General features: G+C 47.6%; 10 protein-coding genes across 10 annotated transcripts; 5 read left to right on the top strand and 5 right to left on the bottom strand.

Annotated features, from left to right (window-relative positions):
- Positions 1-211: 211 nt before the first annotated feature.
- N7496_005713 (uncharacterized protein) lies at positions 212-1,090 on the bottom strand (the record flags this gene model as incomplete). The annotated part of the gene is made up of 4 exons (XM_056698642.1): positions 212-325; positions 490-597; positions 643-855; positions 1,007-1,090. Coding segments are annotated over 4 exons (519 nt in total), but the record flags the coding sequence as incomplete, so codon positions are not given.
- A 2,060-nt stretch (positions 1,091-3,150) lies between these two features.
- On the top strand, positions 3,151-3,706 carry N7496_005712 (uncharacterized protein; the record flags this gene model as incomplete). The annotated part of the gene is given in 2 exon segments (XM_056698641.1): positions 3,151-3,154; positions 3,171-3,706. The coding sequence occupies 2 exon segments, from the start codon at positions 3,151-3,153 to the stop codon at positions 3,704-3,706; spliced, it is 540 nt and encodes a 179-aa protein (XP_056557166.1).
- Positions 3,707-4,456: 750 nt separating this feature from the next.
- N7496_005711 (Ty1/Copia family ribonuclease HI) lies at positions 4,457-4,876 on the top strand (the record flags this gene model as incomplete). Its single annotated transcript, XM_056698640.1, has 2 exons — positions 4,457-4,561; positions 4,712-4,876. The coding sequence occupies 2 exons, from the start codon at positions 4,457-4,459 to the stop codon at positions 4,874-4,876; spliced, it is 270 nt and encodes an 89-aa protein (XP_056557165.1).
- Positions 4,877-4,957: 81 nt separating this feature from the next.
- Positions 4,958-5,206, top strand: N7496_005710 (Ty1/Copia family ribonuclease HI; the record flags this gene model as incomplete). The annotated part of the gene is given in 2 exon segments (XM_056698639.1): positions 4,958-5,029; positions 5,048-5,206. 2 exon segments carry the CDS (start codon positions 4,958-4,960, stop codon positions 5,204-5,206), a joined length of 231 nt encoding a protein of 76 aa, XP_056557164.1.
- A 2,011-nt stretch (positions 5,207-7,217) lies between these two features.
- Positions 7,218-7,805, bottom strand: N7496_005709 (uncharacterized protein; the record flags this gene model as incomplete). The annotated part of the gene is made up of 1 exon (XM_056698638.1): positions 7,218-7,805. One exon carries the CDS (start codon positions 7,803-7,805, stop codon positions 7,218-7,220), a length of 588 nt encoding a protein of 195 aa, XP_056557163.1.
- A 321-nt stretch (positions 7,806-8,126) lies between these two features.
- N7496_005708 (uncharacterized protein) lies at positions 8,127-8,379 on the bottom strand (the record flags this gene model as incomplete). The annotated part of the gene is made up of 2 exons (XM_056698637.1): positions 8,127-8,207; positions 8,266-8,379. The coding sequence occupies 2 exons, from the start codon at positions 8,377-8,379 to the stop codon at positions 8,127-8,129; spliced, it is 195 nt and encodes a 64-aa protein (XP_056557162.1).
- A 1,291-nt stretch (positions 8,380-9,670) lies between these two features.
- Positions 9,671-10,562, bottom strand: N7496_005707 (VIT1/CCC1 transporter family protein; the record flags this gene model as incomplete). The annotated part of the gene is made up of 3 exons (XM_056698636.1): positions 9,671-9,912; positions 9,985-10,075; positions 10,128-10,562. 3 exons carry the CDS (start codon positions 10,560-10,562, stop codon positions 9,671-9,673), a joined length of 768 nt encoding a protein of 255 aa, XP_056557161.1.
- A 932-nt stretch (positions 10,563-11,494) lies between these two features.
- On the bottom strand, positions 11,495-13,853 carry N7496_005706 (Zn(II)2Cys6 transcription factor; the record flags this gene model as incomplete). The annotated part of the gene is made up of 4 exons (XM_056698635.1): positions 11,495-12,572; positions 12,640-13,289; positions 13,350-13,457; positions 13,554-13,853. The coding sequence occupies 4 exons, from the start codon at positions 13,851-13,853 to the stop codon at positions 11,495-11,497; spliced, it is 2,136 nt and encodes a 711-aa protein (XP_056557160.1).
- Positions 13,854-14,973: 1,120 nt separating this feature from the next.
- Positions 14,974-15,570, top strand: N7496_005705 (uncharacterized protein; the record flags this gene model as incomplete). The annotated part of the gene is made up of 1 exon (XM_056698634.1): positions 14,974-15,570. The coding sequence occupies one exon, from the start codon at positions 14,974-14,976 to the stop codon at positions 15,568-15,570; it is 597 nt and encodes a 198-aa protein (XP_056557159.1).
- A 1,643-nt stretch (positions 15,571-17,213) lies between these two features.
- N7496_005704 (uncharacterized protein) lies at positions 17,214-18,002 on the top strand (the record flags this gene model as incomplete). The annotated part of the gene is made up of 1 exon (XM_056698633.1): positions 17,214-18,002. One exon carries the CDS (start codon positions 17,214-17,216, stop codon positions 18,000-18,002), a length of 789 nt encoding a protein of 262 aa, XP_056557158.1.
- Positions 18,003-18,334: the final 332 nt, after the last annotated feature.

Genomic DNA, 18,334 nt, shown 5'->3' with positions numbered 1-18,334 from the left:
CCGATAGCTTCTGCTTTCCTGCCTCAAGAGCTTACCGCATTGCTTGTTTCTAGCTCACTTTTTTCCGTCCGAGCTAGGTTAATAACCTCTTAAGATGTTTAAATAGAGCATTATAGATCTAGAAGATATTGTGGATAGTAACGTCTTTAGTTTAATAGAGGGTGGTAGTGAAGTTGTAGAACGGCTAGGTAATACAAAGAAGGTAATTAATCTAGCGCCACTCCTCTCGATCTAAGAGAAGATAATCGTATCTATTCTTAGTATAGAAAAGATTATAAGCAGATCGGATACGTTTTGCACGGCGAAGAATTAGAAATATTAAATTCTAGCGAGTCTTTATATCTTAGATTAGGACTAGGGCTGTATCCTCTGATTAAAACTTTAAAAATGCGTCACGGCGTTAAGGACTAGTATTAATAAAGACTATAAAGGCCCGGACCTTATAGCTATATAAGTAGTCTAGGTATTAAACAGCTAGGGAGAACATACCTTATTAAGTGTCGAGAGAATATCCTTATTCCCACCGGCCGGACGGGGTTTAAACTCCCTCTCTATAGACTCATTACTTAGCTCTAGCTTTATATAGACCAGAAGACCCTTAAGACTTAATTGAATTATATATATAATACATAGAACTCAGACGACTAGTGCACCGGTTACCTCCGCTAGGGTTTTAATCTCAGAATTCAGACTATCTATCAAGGTTTGGTTGTTCGAAGCATTGTCAGTGGTCATTGCCAAGATTCGATGCGTAATATTATAGTCCTTAAGCCGTTTCAGAAGAACTAAGCTTAGATTTTCCCTAGAATAAGTACCTTCTAGAGGTTTAAAACCTAGTAGGAACTCTCTATAGTCCTAGTTTAGATCAATAAAATAACTAGTAATGGCTATAAAAGCCTAGGAGAATGGTGATATCTAGCAATTAAGTATAATTAAAAGCTTAGCTCCTTTAGGTAGTTATTTTAAGATCGATTACTATTTTTCTTGCCTAGTCTAGTATATTTACCGGTGAACTGTTCTTGCTGATAGGAATTAAAGAGGCCTCGGTGATACTTACGCCCGCTAAAGAAGCTTCCGGAAAAGAGGATTCTCTATAGTAAGATATAGCAGTCGAAGACCAGTAATAAAATCTAATAGATCTTCTATCTAAGCCTTCTCATCGAATAGTACTAATGCCGACCGCTGGGAGGGAGGGTAGAGTTATCCCTAATATGTATATTAGTAGAAGAAACTAAACTAGACTAAAGGACTCACTTATCGCTTAAATAGCTCTTTAAGACTACTAGTCTTAGTAGCCTATATAGTAAGCTTCTAGCACTTAGTCCCTTTTAAATATCGTGTCATTAGCGTCGTCCTATGCCCTTTACGATTTGGATGGTTAAGGAACTAGCCACACTCCTTACACAATATACGTGGATCCCCGGTCTGGGTATGCGTAACTTAATAGAACGATTTCCACCTATCTGAATGGCGTTTCCTTATATTAAAGAACTGTCTATTCTTCTCAGAAAGCTCGCTTCCATAGGATATTATAAGCCACCACTTAACAAAGTCGTCTTTATTCATTTCGGTATAGAGGACCTAGTCTTTAATAATCTCTATACAGGAGGATGGCCGAGGTAATTACTAATATTTAGTCAGAGAAATTAATGTAGGGGCTATTAGTTAACTACTAAGAAGGTCTAGATCTAGGGCAGGATTAATTAGATCTCTATAGAAAGATAAGGAATATCCCTAGGATTAGGATGTTATTTCGGATAATAGCTAAGAGAATAGCTAATATTAATCGTATAGGAAGAGAAGGGTAGGAATAATATACGAAGAAGAGAATTAATAGAGAATAAGGTATCGCGAGTTACGACCGAGTGTCTGTTTACGCGTCGGATAGGGACATAGATCTCACGGATAGCGAGTAATATATCGTAATCAGGTGAATCCAGCTAGGAATCCGGGCGTTCTAATTAGCTATAATATGCATATTTCCAGATAGGCAAGGTTAGACATGTCCAAAACTGCCCATTAATCCTAAAAATTTGTTTAAGTCCAATCCCCCAGGAGTAAGTTCCCTTATCCAAAAAAATTTCACCCTTCTATCCTCTAGCTATGAGCCTCAGGCACTAATCGACGGAATGACAAAAAGAACAGTAGAGGTAAGATAAACGATATTTACTCGAACTTTTATTATGAGATAATATAATTTTTATAATTTCCTAGTTAAATTTAAGACTTGATGTAATATTTTGCAGGGAAATAAAAAGGTAATTATTAAGAATACTATAATTATAGGAGAAGTGGCTACTGGAAGAAGTCAGAGTGAGGTTGTCAATATAAAATATATATTTTTAAGTTTAACTCTGTTAAAATAGCATTCTTGTTCAAAACCTACTAACTTATATAGTAATGGGACTAGTTTTGTGAGTCTGTTAGAACTTTCTCGTAAGAATTATCAAGAATACATCATAATTTCATTATATTTCCTTTAGCAAGATAGTTTTCCTCTCGTCTGGTTATGTAGTGACTGGAACGAAGGTAAATAACAGTTTTTTATTCTGCTAAATCATGGATTTTATGCCCGATTTTGTGCAAGAGTGGGCGGGTTTAGGCAGGTTTGGTACTTAGCGTATGCGGGCTGGACTGGGCGGGACTTAGCGTAGTTGGACTTTGGACATTGAAGGGGTGCCCATGGACGGGTCATGGACACCTAAAGGGTGTCCATGGACGGACTCTGCCGAGGTCTACCTATACTATAAGATAGAAATATGAAGCGCTACAGAAGTTTCGACAATTCGAGGCCTAGGTACACCGACAGTTCGGCGCCTAGATTAAAAGGTTCCTTACCGATAATAGGAGAGAATACTTACCAATCGGAATATACCTCGAGTCCTAGGGAGTTAAGTTTGACACGTCGCCGCTATACTACAAAGGGCAGAACGGGCTAGCGGAACGCACGAATCGTACTATCCGGGAGCGGATTAACACGCTCCTATCCGATGCGAAACTTCCTCCTTCCTAGTAGACCGAGCTCTTAGACACGGTAGTCTATCTTAAGCTACGCGCGCTAGTATTAATCTTATAGAAGAAGACACCGTATGAAGTTATCTACGGGAAGCTACCTAAGCTATTATATCTATAACGGATCGGCTCCCGCGTATGGGTATTAATCCCTAAAGAGCATCGGGCGAAGATCGGACCACGATCGTCTGAGTGCCGACTGCTCGGGTACTACGAACCTAATCAGTATAAGCTTTATAAAGTACACTCTGGAAGGACTATCTTTTCCCGTGATGTCGAGTTCGATAAAAGGACCCCTATGGTGCCACTTATCCAGGGGGAAATAGGTAACGACCTCCCGGACAACGCTCCTCTATTACCTATCTTTCCTGAACTAATGCTACCTCTATCTGGTGGGCTACCTACGCCGCCGCCATCTCCTGATAAACTAGAGAACGCTACTCCTTATAAGCGAGTTAATAACGTGCCGTCTGATTCTGAACCGGTTGATGTTCCCTTACTAGTTAATCTAATCCAGCACGAAACAGAGGCCACACAGGACCTTGGTTATTCTTTATATAGCCGAAGACGAAGACCTTCTAGGCGTCTCTTAGAGTCTCTAGGTAAGGTGTATACGATAGGGACATCGAATGTAACTATCGTAAAAGACGTGGATCCTCTAACCTTCCACGAAGCTGTGTTAGGACCTAATTAGCTAGAATAGTGGGCTACGATCCAGAAAGAATACGCTTCTCTTCTCGAGCATGGCATATAGGAGAAAGTTCCACGAAATGAAGTTCCCCCCGGGGATCGGATTATTAGCTATAAGTGGGTATTCAAGACGAAGACTAATAGAATTAGGAAAGCGCGATTAGTGATCAAAGGCTACCGACAGAAATATGGCATCGACTATCACGAAACGTTCGCGGCCGTGTCCCGAATGGATTCGGTCCGTAGTATCGTTACGAGTGCCGTGCTACGTGGATAGAAACTCCACTAATTCGATGCCGTTACTGCCTTCCTCCACGGTGATGTCGACTCGTTAATCTATATAGAGCTACCCGAGGGCTTTAAGGAAGACGGATACGTTTGCCGCCTTCGACGCTCCTTATACGGACTAAAGTAGGCACCACGGATTTAGTACTAATGCGTCCACCGTGTCCTGGTGGCTCACGGATTTACTATGGCCTAATCCGATAATTATGTCTTCTATAAGCCTAACTATGTCGTCTGCGTGTACGTTAACGACTTTCTAGTCGTAGCCGCGGACGACGCCGAGATCTAGTAGCTTCGAAGGGCCTTAGAATCGGAGTTCAAACTAAACGATCTAGGAAAGCCGCGTTTATTCCTAGGAATTTAGTTTGACTTCCACGCGGACGGATCGATTTCGATTCACTAATATTAATACATCCAAAAGGTCCTCTCTGACTTTTACATAGAGACCTGTCAACCGAAGTCTACACCGATGGCTCCGAAAGTTCTCCTAAATAACGTTCCCGACGGGAGCGACCTAGATAAAGATACGAAGGCTCGGTTCGGGACCGCAATCGGGTCACTGATATATCTTATGGTCGGTACGCGCCCTAATATCGCGTTTGCGCTTAGGACGTTGAGTCTTTTTATATCCCGACCGTAGTCGTATCATCAAGCCGCACTGCAGAGACTACTACGCTATGTTAAGGCCACTTAATTCTATCGCATCATATACCGCAGCGGGTAGTTAATCGGATACACCGATGCCGACTTTAGTGGCTCGGTCGTCACTAATAGTATATACTCCACGTCCGGCTATGTGTTTAAACTTACGGGAGCACTAGTTTCCTGGTCGTCCAAAAGACAGGGGGAAGTAGCGACGTCCACGACTCACGCCGAGTATATTGGCTAATATAATGCTATCCTTCACCTATAATAGCTCCGCACGTTCCTGGCAGAGACCGACCTGTTTCGATCGCCGGTGACCAACATCATGGCTGATAACCAATCCGCCATTACTCTCTCCCGTAATCCTGAGTTTCACAAACGGACGAAGCATTTCAACGTGAAGTTCCATTACTAGCGAGCTATTCTGAATTCAGGAGAGATTAGTCTCGAATATATTCTAACCGAGGAACAAGCAGCTAATAGACTCACCAAGCCTTTAGGGCCTTCTCCATTTATTAAGTTCTGCAAGCTTTTGGGAATCTGCACTGAAGAACACATGAAGGAAGATGTGTAACAGGGATAGCGCTCTTTCCACTATTTCTCCTCTTCGAGGTTTTGAGTGGTTTTACCGAGGCCTGACCGATGTGTATATATTCAGTATCGCCTCGCTAGCAAGGCGATCCTGAGGGGGAATGTTATGATACCTGGTACTTGCTGCTCAGGAATGAAGCCGCAACATCGGAAATAATTCCTGCTCTATGTATAGGAAGAACCAAGTTGATTTCCAATCAACTTAGACTCCATGCTGTATATATAGCCTTATGTACTTCCTCAAGAAGAAGAATTAAGCTTCCTTTTGTATTTACAACACTAGGCGTTTGGCAGACTGACATGCAAAGCAGCAAGCTAGGCCGCCACTTGAGAAAGGCCGGTAGTGAAAGCCATTCTTGGCCAGCTATAGCGGGGTGACGCCGCTGAGAATTTGTCCTTGGAATAATAAAGCTCTGGCCGCGATGGTGGAACAGGTGGTTGAGATGAAGAATTTCTCTTGAGTGGTGCGTTGTGGGCTAGATAGCTCTGGTGGAGTAGGGCCAGTCGCGGGTTGAGAGATAGAGGATGGTCGGCGGAAAGGTGGGAAAGGCTTCCTGCCAACTCTAGGTTCTGGAGGCTGAGGGTTCATCCTTTCCTTTCAACTCCCCTACCTAAGGTACAGCCCTAAGGTACAGTTTTATAGCTTATTATAGACCATAGACTACAGCAGTTTTCGAATTCCTCTTTACTACAGCCGGTTTGGTTGGTTGGTTTATGTCATTTACGCCGACCCCTCGCTTGAAAGCGATATGCAGCATACTAATACTATATATATCCGCGTACATACATGTACGGTAGGGTGTTCCACTTCCTGAAAAAAACGAACTTAGAGTCTCGTCACGGCCTGCCGTGGCCTAACTGCCGTTCCCATTGTTAGGCTGCCCTCGTGGCGCGCGACTCCAAAATAGCTGTGACGCCTCGGCGAAGTCCAAAACGGCCTTAACCGTCTTCGCCCCTGAGACGGTGTCTCGTTTAACTTTCTTAACCTTCAGTTGAGCCTCCTCGCAGGCTCGAGACGCTTCTGAACGCGTCCCCTACTTCCCTTCGTAACTCCCTTCGAATATCCCTTAAGGATGGATAGTCCACTAGCATATGTATAACAGTTCCTTATGCACCGCACACGCAGTGGTCGTCGTCACGGAAGCCAAAACTCTTGGCGTAGGTAGATAACTAATTGTGGCCTATATGTAGCTGCGTGAATAGGTACGCCCGATTCCTGGGCGGGCTCCCATGTAGCCTCCTCGTGTAGGTTGCTAGTAGAGTTCCGTCGATTTTCCGTAGGTGAACACCTTTGTTGAATGATCTCCATTCCTGCTCCTACTGACTGAGGGTATTGACACGCAGGCGTGCACTCTCCCTCGAGAGTAGCAGGTAGAGCGAGTGAGATTTGCCTGGGTACGCGGCGTCTTTAGCTAGTCTATCCGCAGCGTTATTTCTAGGGTTATTGCAGTGCCCTGGCACCCACTGGAGACGGAGAGCAATTCTCTCGGCTTAGACCTCTGTGGTAGCTTGTAGGATCGCGTGCAAGAACCGCTGGCCCGATCTGTTTGGAGTTCCTTGGGTTCTGAGTTGCCTATAGGGCTGATCTACAGTCGTATAGGATCGTTGCTGGTTTTTATCTACGATCTAAGCTTACTCGCGCATAGGCGATCTTGAACACCGTGCTGATAGCGTAGAAGATGCTAATGAGCTCCGCTACGTAAACCGACCATCGGTCCATTGGTCCCACCTAGTCCTACTGTGATTGGATAACCTATAGGTTGTCGTCGAGTGCCACTACGGCCGCTCCTATATAATCCTCGCGCCTAGAGGCATCCGAGTATTTAACAATATCCGATATAGATCGTGCGGTTTCGGCTCGTTCCACGGTCGTTTCTCAATCCGATCCAACCTTAATCTCCGTAAAGGGTCCGGCTCGCCACGGCACCGGCGGGCTAAGGATAATCGTCTCCAGTTTATCTAATCTTTACAAGTCTATGGTCTTTACATCTTCGCTAGTGGGAACCGGGGGTTGTTTCCGAAATTATCCCTCCGTCTCTAGGCTTGGAGGAGCGCGCTCTAAATGGGATGTTTGCGAGGTAGAGTACAGAGTCTCGCGATAGTGTATGATACTCGGCGCTATCCCGAATCGTGGAGCTGGCAGAGAGCGTAATGATGGTGAGAGTTTGATGAAAGCGTGACTGTGCAGTCGGAACGAACTCTATCTGAAGATAAATTGCAAAGGTCTTTTTGATGGGCGAAGGCATCGACCGACGATTTTCGAGGTGATGGTCGACCACGGCCAATATACGATCCCACACAAGCCCAGATTCAAGACTTTCACTGGCTGTAGTCTCTATATCTGCAAGCGCTCCCAAAAATTCATTCAGAGTCGCAGCTCCCATGCTCTCCCGTCTATTCTTCCATAGTTGCCATGCAGCCATCCGAGCGGTTTCCCACCAGCTTGCGTCACAACGCAGATGAATCAGGACCTCTCTAAATGCGGTTAATGCGATGGGTGTCAACTCATGAGAGCCAATTCGATGGTCGATCCTCAATTGCTTCAGTCCGGACTCCAGGGCCCCGCTTGCCGCAGCATTCATGTCTGCTTCAAACCAGACTCGTCGCAAACTCTCTGCGGGTCGTGGGACACCTCAAATGACCAGCATCCTTTACTTCTGCTGGATCATACCACCCCCACTCTTCATATTCCCAGCCTGTTTGGATTGCTTTCTCTCCCATGCCCCCGTCATTGACGCTTCTGAGTAGAAAGGCGAATGGGTAAATAGTCTATTGCCGCCCGACTGATTGATCACTAAAAGAATATGGTTTCCCTTGGCGTATAAGGGCCACATTTTGTTGCGTTAAAGTAGCCTCTTCATTGAGTTCGCGCCATGCAGCTTTCACTGGTGATTCATGGGGCTCTATGCTTCCCGCGATGGGAGCGAGATGATGCCTTGAGGGAAGTGAGCATCGCTGTGGGCATTCATGGACACCACAAGTAGCTAGTTCCAATCAAACTAATCCACTGTGACCTCACAGCACTCACTGATACGTTCTTACGCGGTCGCTACGTTTAAAAAGCGCGACCCGGTGACTTCCGTGTGCAAAATCAAAATTGAATGATGAGACGACCGGATTTTTCCGAAGCACAGCCTGGCTCTGCTGTACCGACATCACTTTTATTATCTGACGAAAAGATACTGAATATGAAGGCTTGCGGGATCTGAGCGGTCCATCCAAAAGCCTGATGGAGGTTGGAAGCCATGCGGGCGTGTCAGGTCATCATCACATCACTGCCGGGGGTGAAAGACGCCTCTTGCTCTGTTTTCAATCACATTATGATAGTTTAATGTAATGCGTTTCAACTTTGTTTTCTTTGAAGTTTTTTTATTGTGCGTGTGGCCTTTCTAGATGCCTTGGAATTGATATCCTCGCACAGGTTGATAGAGTTTTCCAAAGCACCATTGGGCGACATTCCATTATCATCTTCGCAGTAGATTTCGGTTTGAGTTCAAAATCGAATTTGGTATAATCCCTAGCCAAATATTCCTAGGGTATAGAATGGCCTAAACAAACCAAAGTGCAAATGATTTTGGTTTCTTGTCCTATTTGCCGTGGCCGAAAAAGGTCTGAGACGGACAAGCACTAAAATATGCATCCAGCTACACACTCATTTGTCGTGAAAGTCACACATGTGGCTCTTGAATTGATTCAAGCTTGCAGGGCAAATCCCACGGTTTTGGAACAATGCATTTTATCTAAGGGGCTGGATTAAGGTCTCCCTATACTAAGTTTTGTAGGCAAACGTCCCATATTAGAGCAATGGATGCAACTCTTCAGATACCGCCTACAAGAAACCATGAGACTTTTGCTGAAGTCGGAGGATTTCTAGGACTTTGCCACTATAAGAGGAGGACAGAATCACAGCCGCTAGTAACATAGGTTATTGTAGGTCTGGTGCATGTGAAAAAACTCCAGATTTGTTGATAATTTCATTGACAACACAACGGGTGAAAGCAGGTAAAATCCATTTGTCAGTGTTCTAATTTGTCAGGATTAAGAAATGTGAGGCTGGCCGAGGACTCTGTCAGGAGGAATAATGGTCAGATAAAACAATGCTCAAAGAACGTGTGGATTTTCTTGTTTGATCGTTGTCCAGTGATAGAAGGATGAAAACCCCTGATTCAAATTTACTGCGCTTTGGTATGATCTGATGATATAAATGGCATGATAGTACCATGTGACCAGGTTTAACCGATCAAGAAAGCGCTATTCAGCCCCTAAGCTGAAAATCGAAAGGTGAAATGCGCTAGAAACAACGCCATAATCAAAAACACTAGGTGCCGGCCCCGGACGTACCGCGCGAGTCTGGTTTCAAGTACGCCGCTGTTAATGTATTCGATTCCTTCGCTGTTCAAGCTACTAGAATGGTAGTCATATTCCCCCAAAAGACTATATTTAGATGCTAGGTGTGTATGTTGCTGTGGTCAATTCCATAAACGATCCCGTAACTAGTAGCGGCAGCAATAGTGCCAACAATTAAGGTCTGGGCTGCTCCGTAGAGTCCGGCACGTTTAGTCTTGATGACGACGAAATTTTTGATAAAGCCGAAGCTGAATAGGGTGACCACTGTGATTCCTATTGAGACAAAGAGCGCGTGGAGTACGTTATGTATAGCGAAATATGGAATCATGGGAAGCAGACCTCCTATGATTAAGTCCTTTCGAGTTAGTGGCAGCCTGGAGCAGATATGGACCGGAAAAATGGGCTAGGACACACCGATAAAGTAGGCGAATCCCATCGTTGCTGCTGAGATCCATGCTCGAGAACGACTTGGTTTCTCAAGTCTCAGTTCAAAATCCATCATGAACTGTGTATTTCGGTGGGCGCAAGTCCTTTGATTGACGGTGGTAAAAACATACCCGAATCCAGTGTTCGTTGTTATCAGCCAAACAGTCAGCGACGGCTTGACTTGCTTCTCTGGAGATACCGTACTGAAAGAGTATTGCGTGAATCTCCTCTTGTTCGGCGGTTGGCTGTGAGGAAATCTCTTCACGCTCTCTCGCCTCTTCGCTTTTGTAACGATCCCTATCAGTGATGGCAGCAAGATACGCACCCAAGCCCATTGATATCGACCCACTGAATAGTTCTGCTAGACCTCCAATGATGACCAATTTCGAGGAGCCCAAGCTGGATAGGCCAGCTGTCAGGGCAAAGGGGACAGTCATTCCATCGGCAAAGCCAATCACAATGTCTCGAACTATCGCCTCAAACTGATGATGCTGTTCTGAGTCTGCATGCGTCGTGAGACGTCGGTCCCTCAGGGGCATCGCCATAGATATAGGGAGTGTAGACATGGCGAAGATCAGCGACGCCAGTTCCCGCGGACTTGAGCTCAGTGCGGTCAGTGTATTTGCGGTGTAGTGCCGGAATTTTAATCTTTCCGCTCGATATACCATCTATCAAGCTGACGGATCGCATACGTCACCTCTTTGGTCGATATGGTATATCATCTTTACAACCATGGAAACGTAGTTGGCCGTTTAACTTTCAAAGAGCTCTTTGAAAACTGCCATCCGCTTAACATCCATATTCTAAGACTTGTGATTCGCATCCCGGGAGAGAAAATTTCTCATCGAAAATGCCATCCCTAGAAACACTCTGTCTAAGACATATATGTGCAAGGCTGAATTTCGAAAAGAAAGCATGAAAGCAAAAAAAAGAAAAAAGCCTGGTTTTAGGCGATAAAAGCTTTCTGAATTCTAGTCAAGGGTAAGCTGAAAAATTGCAGTGCCTGATTCGTCTTCAGCAGGAACTCTAATACCAACATCCATGCCTAGAACTATTGATGGGATTAGTTTTATTGGGGCTGCGTCACATTGCATCCGTTCCAACCTGCACATTATAGTTTAGCAGGATTGAAAGGCCCGGGAATATTTGAATTGAGATACGCCAGAAGTATTTCAAGAACTATCACGGGTAGTGAGTGCGAGGCTGAGGTAGTATAGGATGAATATCGACCCACAGGACAATACCCGGACGGGAAACAACAATGGCCTTCGGTTAGTTGTTAGATGATAATGCCGATTTCACAAGCCAAAGCTAAAGCTTTTTGTTGCCGCCGGCCATTCGAGTACATCGAAGGGACGGGGTAATGAAGGAATGGACGATGATAATGGTAACCACCCCAACATGGTTCTTCAAACGTCGATTCCATTTATACCTCTTCTCAAAATTAGCGTGTTTTAACATAGCTTCAATGTAGATACAAAAATGTCTAGAATAATCGTCATAGACAAAGCCCAGGGTCAACTTCTATTCCAAGTTTAGAGGCGTGGCGCGAGAGAAGATCCTTATAGATGAGCCAAGCTCGCTGAGAGGAGGTATCATTGGCTGACATTTTGTTCAGCCACCGAGTGGCTTTCTTTACCCTCTCTGCCATTTTGTCCGCATTGGCTATGATGGGCCGGATTCGCGTGAATAGCGCGATCAAAAGTATCGTGCTGGATTGCATGATGTGGTGAAGAATACACCACCACGGGGATATCTCGTATAACCACGCTGTGTCTACCTCATCAGGCAGAAGATCGAGAATCTGTCCTGCAACTTGAACACACAAAGCAGCCATGGTATCGCACACAGCGCCGGGAAAGGTCGCAATGGGTAAGTTGGCAAGGTGGCGAAGACAGGGCTGTGAAATAATTAGCTTGGTGGTGTAGAAGCGAAAGGCTAGACTGGCACGCTCCCAAGCAAAAGGCCGCGATGTATCGAGTTCGACGAAGTGGAATTCCGCCGGAAGACGAGAAAGCCATCTGTCGGCCTTGCTATTAAGGGTAGAAATCTTGATTTCAGTTTCTAACCATGATCGTCTCTTCGCTCGAGGCGCGTACAGAGTTTCCACGGCCTCGCGGGTGAGTAACGCTAAGTCCACGGCGTACAAAAAGTAGAGCGAACCATTTGGGGCAAGAGTCTGAGCTTTCCGCTCGACCTGCTTTCTTTTGCTGTCCAACTGTGCGGAACGGGTGTGACTAACGAGGCTCTCCCTGGCTACAATCGCGGGCTCCGTGGAAAGCAGGGAAGACATCAACACATTCCGGGCTTCTTGATCCGTGATAAGCTGCATGATCTGCTCATTGCTGAATTCCTGCTCGGTATACGGCAACGGGAGAGGCGTAGAGCAGAAGGACTCAATGGTGCTGGGCGGTCGGCCGGTCATCACGCATAGCACGGTATCCAACATAAATAGCGCCCACCACACCCGATATCTTATCTCCTTGGAAAGGTGATCAATGATAGAGCTCTCGCTACGGAGGTTGAGCCCCATAGTCACGGCTGATCGGATCGCAATACCAATAATTCTCCATGACCTAGACACAAAGATTCCCATCGGTCAGCCACCAGCTCACGCAAAAATAAATAAGCAGAAAACCAGACCTGTTAACCTGTCCGACGGACAGAAGATAGAAGGCTGTTAAACCCTCGACTTGGACCTGCTGTAGGTCCGGGTGTGAAAGCAACGCTAGATTGTCGATGCCGAGGCGCCACGCCCGCGTGAAGTATACCAAATGGCTATCCGCCTCCGCGTGGGGCGAATGGCCCATCAGCAGCAAACGTCTCGCTGTAATAGCAAATATCAAATTCAACACCGCCAACCATCGTTTGCCAGGCCGGACGTTGGGATTCATGTAGAAGGAGTTACATTGACCAAGAAATGTGGTCATGCCAATGATCGGGAAGGCAGGGTGCACCGAATGAAAGTAGCCGTTGATGAGTTGACTAGCGACGTTTTGAGGAGGGCGGGTCGAAAGGTCTATTTCGTCGAGGACAGGGATTTCTAGCTCATCTTGGAAGTAGTTGACCGACGAGATAGAAGGGCGATCGAAAGAGGTGCGGACCGGTGTCGTGGTGTCTTGGTCCAGGTCCAGTTTAAGTCTGTACAACCAGGCCACCTCCGAGTGCTCGCCCACAAACCCCATGGCCTGGAGTTTCTCATCTCTGTTAAAATCTTCTTCAGTGTAGTCGATAGCCCCGAGGGTGAAGGGCGTGCCCTCGGGATCAGGGTGGGGCGTGAAAGGATCTGAAAACTGGACAAGATGAGATGGTGAGGAGGCAATAATAGAGGGGCGAGGATGACTGGAACACACCTCCTTAAGAGTCTGGTCAACATGGCGGGCCGACAGCTTGTCTAGTCTGGGATAGAGGTCTTTCAAGAGAGTTTTGTAGGTTTCCAACTGTGCGGTAAGATCGCTGAGCTGCCTAAGGAGTCGTTAGATATGAGCTGTTGCTCCATCAGAAGCCACCCACTTGGCCATCTTCTCCCTCTTCCGATCGCTATACGAACACCGGACGCCAGCATCCTTGCAACGAAGACAGACGGGACGGTGTCCGCTACATTTAGCCTTTTGCTCTTGGCAGTTTTCGCAGGCCCGACTGACTCGACTGCTGCTCGCCCAGCTAATGGGCTGCGGGTTTCGAGGGATAGGGACCTTAGTATTCGGCTGGTCGCCGGTGGCCAAGTCGTCACGGCCAGGGAGGGGGATCTCAGTGAAGTGGAATTCAGTAGGCTGTGTGTGGGAGGGGACACTCGAGTCGTAGTTGAACAGCGCAGATTCGTTTTCAGCTTGGTCCGATGGGTATTCGCGATTCATCCTGCAAGGCGTGAAAGGGAAAGATGCGCAAGAAACACGAGCCGAAAACCGCAGAATATGGTTGATAAAAGGCTGTCTCTGTAATAGAATATAATAAAAATACAGAGAGAAAAAAATATCCTGGACCTTTGAGCCGTGTGGGTTCTTGGATCGGGACTGGCGCACTGCGGTATGCTAGACGCGAGAGCCGCGCTGACGAATGAGACTTCGCAAACTTCCCTTGCATCACATTGACCATCATCGCATAGATCACTAATGCATGATTAAGTTTTCTTTTGAATCTGACGAGCAAAATGTCAAATTTGATGTAGTTATTAGCATAGAGTAGACCGGGAGATAGTCATGATCCAAGAGCACGGAACTGGAAGTAGTGAGTGTGAGTCTATGACGCAAGTAGTGGGCCCCGCCCATGAAAAACCCAACCCGTGGGCTGGGTTGGGTCTTAGTCAGCAGACCCATACCCCGTAACTAACTAATTAAGGTAACACCCACCAAAGCCAAAAAAAAGAAGACAAGTCATTAAATTGTGCTGATATACCTACGTAGTACCAGTCGATGCCGAAAGGTTGCTTTCTAAGCTTAATATCTCTCTGCGAACGCCTACACCACCAAGCAGTCGACCAAGCAGCAGTTTTAGCCAATTCACACCAAAAACGCCAAAGACTTCTATTCAGCTAGAGAAGCAATCTTCGATACAGCTCAGTGAGTATGATCCCCGGACTGAAATTTACTCCAGTGAGCCTGACTCTGAGCGCCCTCTATAAAAGCGGCGGCAGCTAGGATAGGAAAGCCCCACCCGGCATAGGAAAAATAGTACGTATAGCGACCTACATGAGTTTCCACCGAATTCGATGAAATTTTTTTCCGTACGCATGTACGCATCGTGTAATCTTACGTGGTTAGTTGCCGTAATACATGCGGCCCAGACGGGGCGCATTCTATTGCGCCATCAACTTGATGCGCATCGCTCAATAATTGATCTGCGCTAAGATCCTGGCGGTGGGTCGGAAAAAGAGTGACTAAGTGTGTAATGGTCAAGGCGATTTCGAGAACGACTGTATCTCTTGAAGACTGTAGCTTTCGGGTATCAATAGCACTTTCGTCGTAGGGATTGGAAAGGATGAATCCTCAGCCTCCAGATCCCAGGGCAGGCAGGAAGCCTTTCCCACCTCTCCGCCGACCGTCCTCTATCTCCAAACCAGCGACTCCCCCCACTCCACCCGAACTACCTGCCCCACAACGGACCACACAGGAGAAATTCTTTATCTCGACCAGCTATTCCACCATCACGGCCAGAGCTCTGTCATTCCGCGGACAGGTGCTCAGTGGCGTCACCCCGCTTCAGCTGGCCAAGAATGGCTTTCACTACCAACCTTTCTCCTCTGGCGGCCTGGCTTGCTGCTTTGCGTGTCAGTCAGCTAGACGCCTAGATAGCTTCCAGCGCCTACCTTTCCAAGAGATACAGCAACTACATAGAGCAGATTGCATATGGAAGGTCATCTCCAGTGACTTAAAACAACATCTCGATTCCACCGACACGCACTCCTCTTCAACCGATACACTCCATCCGCCTCGAATCACGTTTACCTCCACCGACCGTCTCTCCTCAGCCTCCCCACCCAACACCAAGTATCACTACCCTACCCCTAAGCCATCAGCCAACCTATGCTTCGGTCCTCCAGCACCCCACCACGACTTCGCCACGATCAATCCCTAAAACTCGAGAACCCGTCCCTCCTACTAGACCTATACTCACAATAGAAGATCTTCACCGCCGGTTTTACAACAAACCATCGCCGTTCCAGCTCGAGTCCAAGACAAGGAAACCCTCAGCTGGTCACATCCGCAAGAAACCCGTATCCGCAACAAAGTCATTGTCCAAATTTTTGACTTCAGCATTGCCCGCATTCTCGCGCTTCTTAGCAGAGATGCAACACAGTCCGAACAATTCTATAAGGCCACGGCAGGCCCCAACGAGGCTCCAAGTTCGTTTAAGAAGTGGTACACGACACATGTACGTACATTGATATATAGTTGTTGTATGCTGCATATCGTTCGCGAGGGGTCAGCGTAAATGAAATCATCCATCCATCCATCCATCGACTGTATCTCTTGCCCCTGGTGAGCACGCCAGGTAACTGCTCTCGTCAAGCAGTTAGGACGATGAATTTCTACCTTCTCGTGGTGTCCGGTGTCAATACCCTCTCATTTCGTGGAGGGGAAGCCAAAAGAATCCGCGTGGGGTGAACAGGGGTCAGGCCGCAGAGTTTTCCGTGGTTGATATCCATCTACCCCACACAAACCAGAGGAAAACGGGTTATGAAAACCATCCGACGACTGCCTACTCGACTCGTACTCGAGACCGAAGCTGGACTTGTTCTCCAGTGGTTGTGGTATCGCCTAGGCAGGAGACAGGACACCTCTGAGCTTGAACACCCTCTGAGATCGCGAGACGCCCACGAACTTGAACGAGGAAAACCACGAAGATAGCACACGAAAGACGAGACGAACAAATGGAAACACACAAAATGGCGTTGAGCGGCGAGGGGGAATACAACTGGCGGCGCAGCAGACTGAACAGATCGTTTGGGAGCTCCATGGAATGGCCTGGGTCGAAACCTCGTTAAAGCGAAGCTACGGGCAACTCTGATCTGGATATCCTATGGCATCTTCCAAGCGGTATGCACAGTCTGGCGACGACCCTCCACGAACTCGTTAAGGCACAGCCACGGGTGTTCGAGAGGGCTGCAAAGCCAGGGACATAAGCTTGGTTAGTGAAGGACGGCCGAGGTATCCTGCTAGGCCAACGGGGATACTTTTAGCAGCCTTTGCGAGACACGGTCGGCTAGCAGAGAGAGATCTCGGCTGGTAAAGCGAAGTAGGGACACTTCTCCTTGTGGGGCGTGGCACATAATGGCAGTGACGGACGGGTCGAGAGGACCCGACGAGACTATCTATGTGGCCCGAGAGGACGGACGCGCGTGTCGGTGTGTAAATAGACAGAAATAGCTACCTCACTCGCACTGAGGACCTGAAGTTAACCAGCCAATGTGGTGTCGTCCTAGTGGGGCAGGTCCGACCTGTCTTACTATCTCACTCGCACTGAGAACCTGCGGCTGGGCGATGGATGTGATGTCGTTCTAGCTGAAATGCTGATGATGCATGCTTAAGGAGCAAACCTGGAGACACCTGGGGTGAGAGGTTTTTGGCGAGGCCTCAATATCTGGAGGGCGTCCATCGAAAGATGCGCGTGCCGAAAACCAGGGCAGTGGCCTGAACAAGCGGGCCTGGTGAAGCTGCTTTACATCAGTTCCAAGAACTCGTTAAGGCTTGGCCACGGGCAATCTTGGCTGTGTAGCCATGTCTCTTGGTCCTCATCAACCAGGCCCTGGTGGGAACCAGAAACCTTTCAAAATCATCCCCAGCCCGTTCGCAGCCTCCCACCCCACCACCGAATCCACCTCGCCGTCTAACCGAACCACCCCACAACGCAACGTGAAGCCCCTCTTTCGTATCTCAACCACCTACTCGACCATCGCAGCCAGAGCTATCTCATTCCAACGCCAGCTTCTCACTGGTATCACGCCCCATCAACTTGCCCAGAATGGTCTCTACCACCAAGTTCGCGCCGGAGTGGGCGACACCGCTTGTTGCTTTACCTGTGAGATCATGGTCCCGCTGAAGGCCATCCAGGGAAACCCCACCGGCAATTTATCGAAAATACACAAAGAAGACTGCTTATGGCAAGTTATCTGCCACGACCTTAAACCATTCCTACCGTCTCCATCTAATCATACCGGTACGCCCTCTTCCGCAACCCGATCTACTCAAATCACCGCCCTCGAATCCAACATACGACCGGAACCTCACCCAGCTCCAACTGCTCCTACACCCGTGAACCAAGCGGAAACCGATCTCGAGTCTCCTGCGGAGTCGTCACCCGCCAGACTCGAGACAGAACCGTTAGCATCGCGACCAGCCACATGTCCTCCACAACCCATCCAACTCACCCGCCAGACTCGAGACAGAACCGTTAGCATCGCGACCAGCCCCATGTCCTCCACAACCCATCCAACCAACCCCGACAACTACCTCTCCCCTCAAATGCCAACAACGTACCTACGCCTCTGTTCTCCAACAACCTACTAGATCTTCACCGCCACCGACGACTAGACCGCAACCCGTACCTCTTAACCCCACACTTACAATCGAAGAACTTCGTCACCGTTTCCACAACAGACCGTCGCCATTTGAGCTTGAGAAACGAAAAAAGAAACGCCCAAAGACCGTATCTGCCGCCCAGTCGTTGTCCAGGTTCTTGAAATCAGCATTGCCAGCATTCTCGCGATTTTTGGTGGAGATGCAGCCAGCCGCAGACAACTGTTGGCCGCCTTAGATGGAACTCGTTCTAGCCGCGCCATGAGGGCAGCCCAATACTGTAAATGGCAACAAGGCCACGACAGGCTTTACCAGGTGAGGCT

Source organism: Penicillium cataractarum (assembly GCF_028827025.1).
Source record: "Penicillium cataractarum strain IBT 29864 chromosome Unknown utg000004l, whole genome shotgun sequence".
Taxonomy (NCBI): domain Eukaryota; kingdom Fungi; phylum Ascomycota; class Eurotiomycetes; order Eurotiales; family Aspergillaceae; genus Penicillium; species Penicillium cataractarum.
Note: the sequence above shows the minus strand (reverse complement) of the source record. Positions and strands in the feature narration are given on the sequence as shown.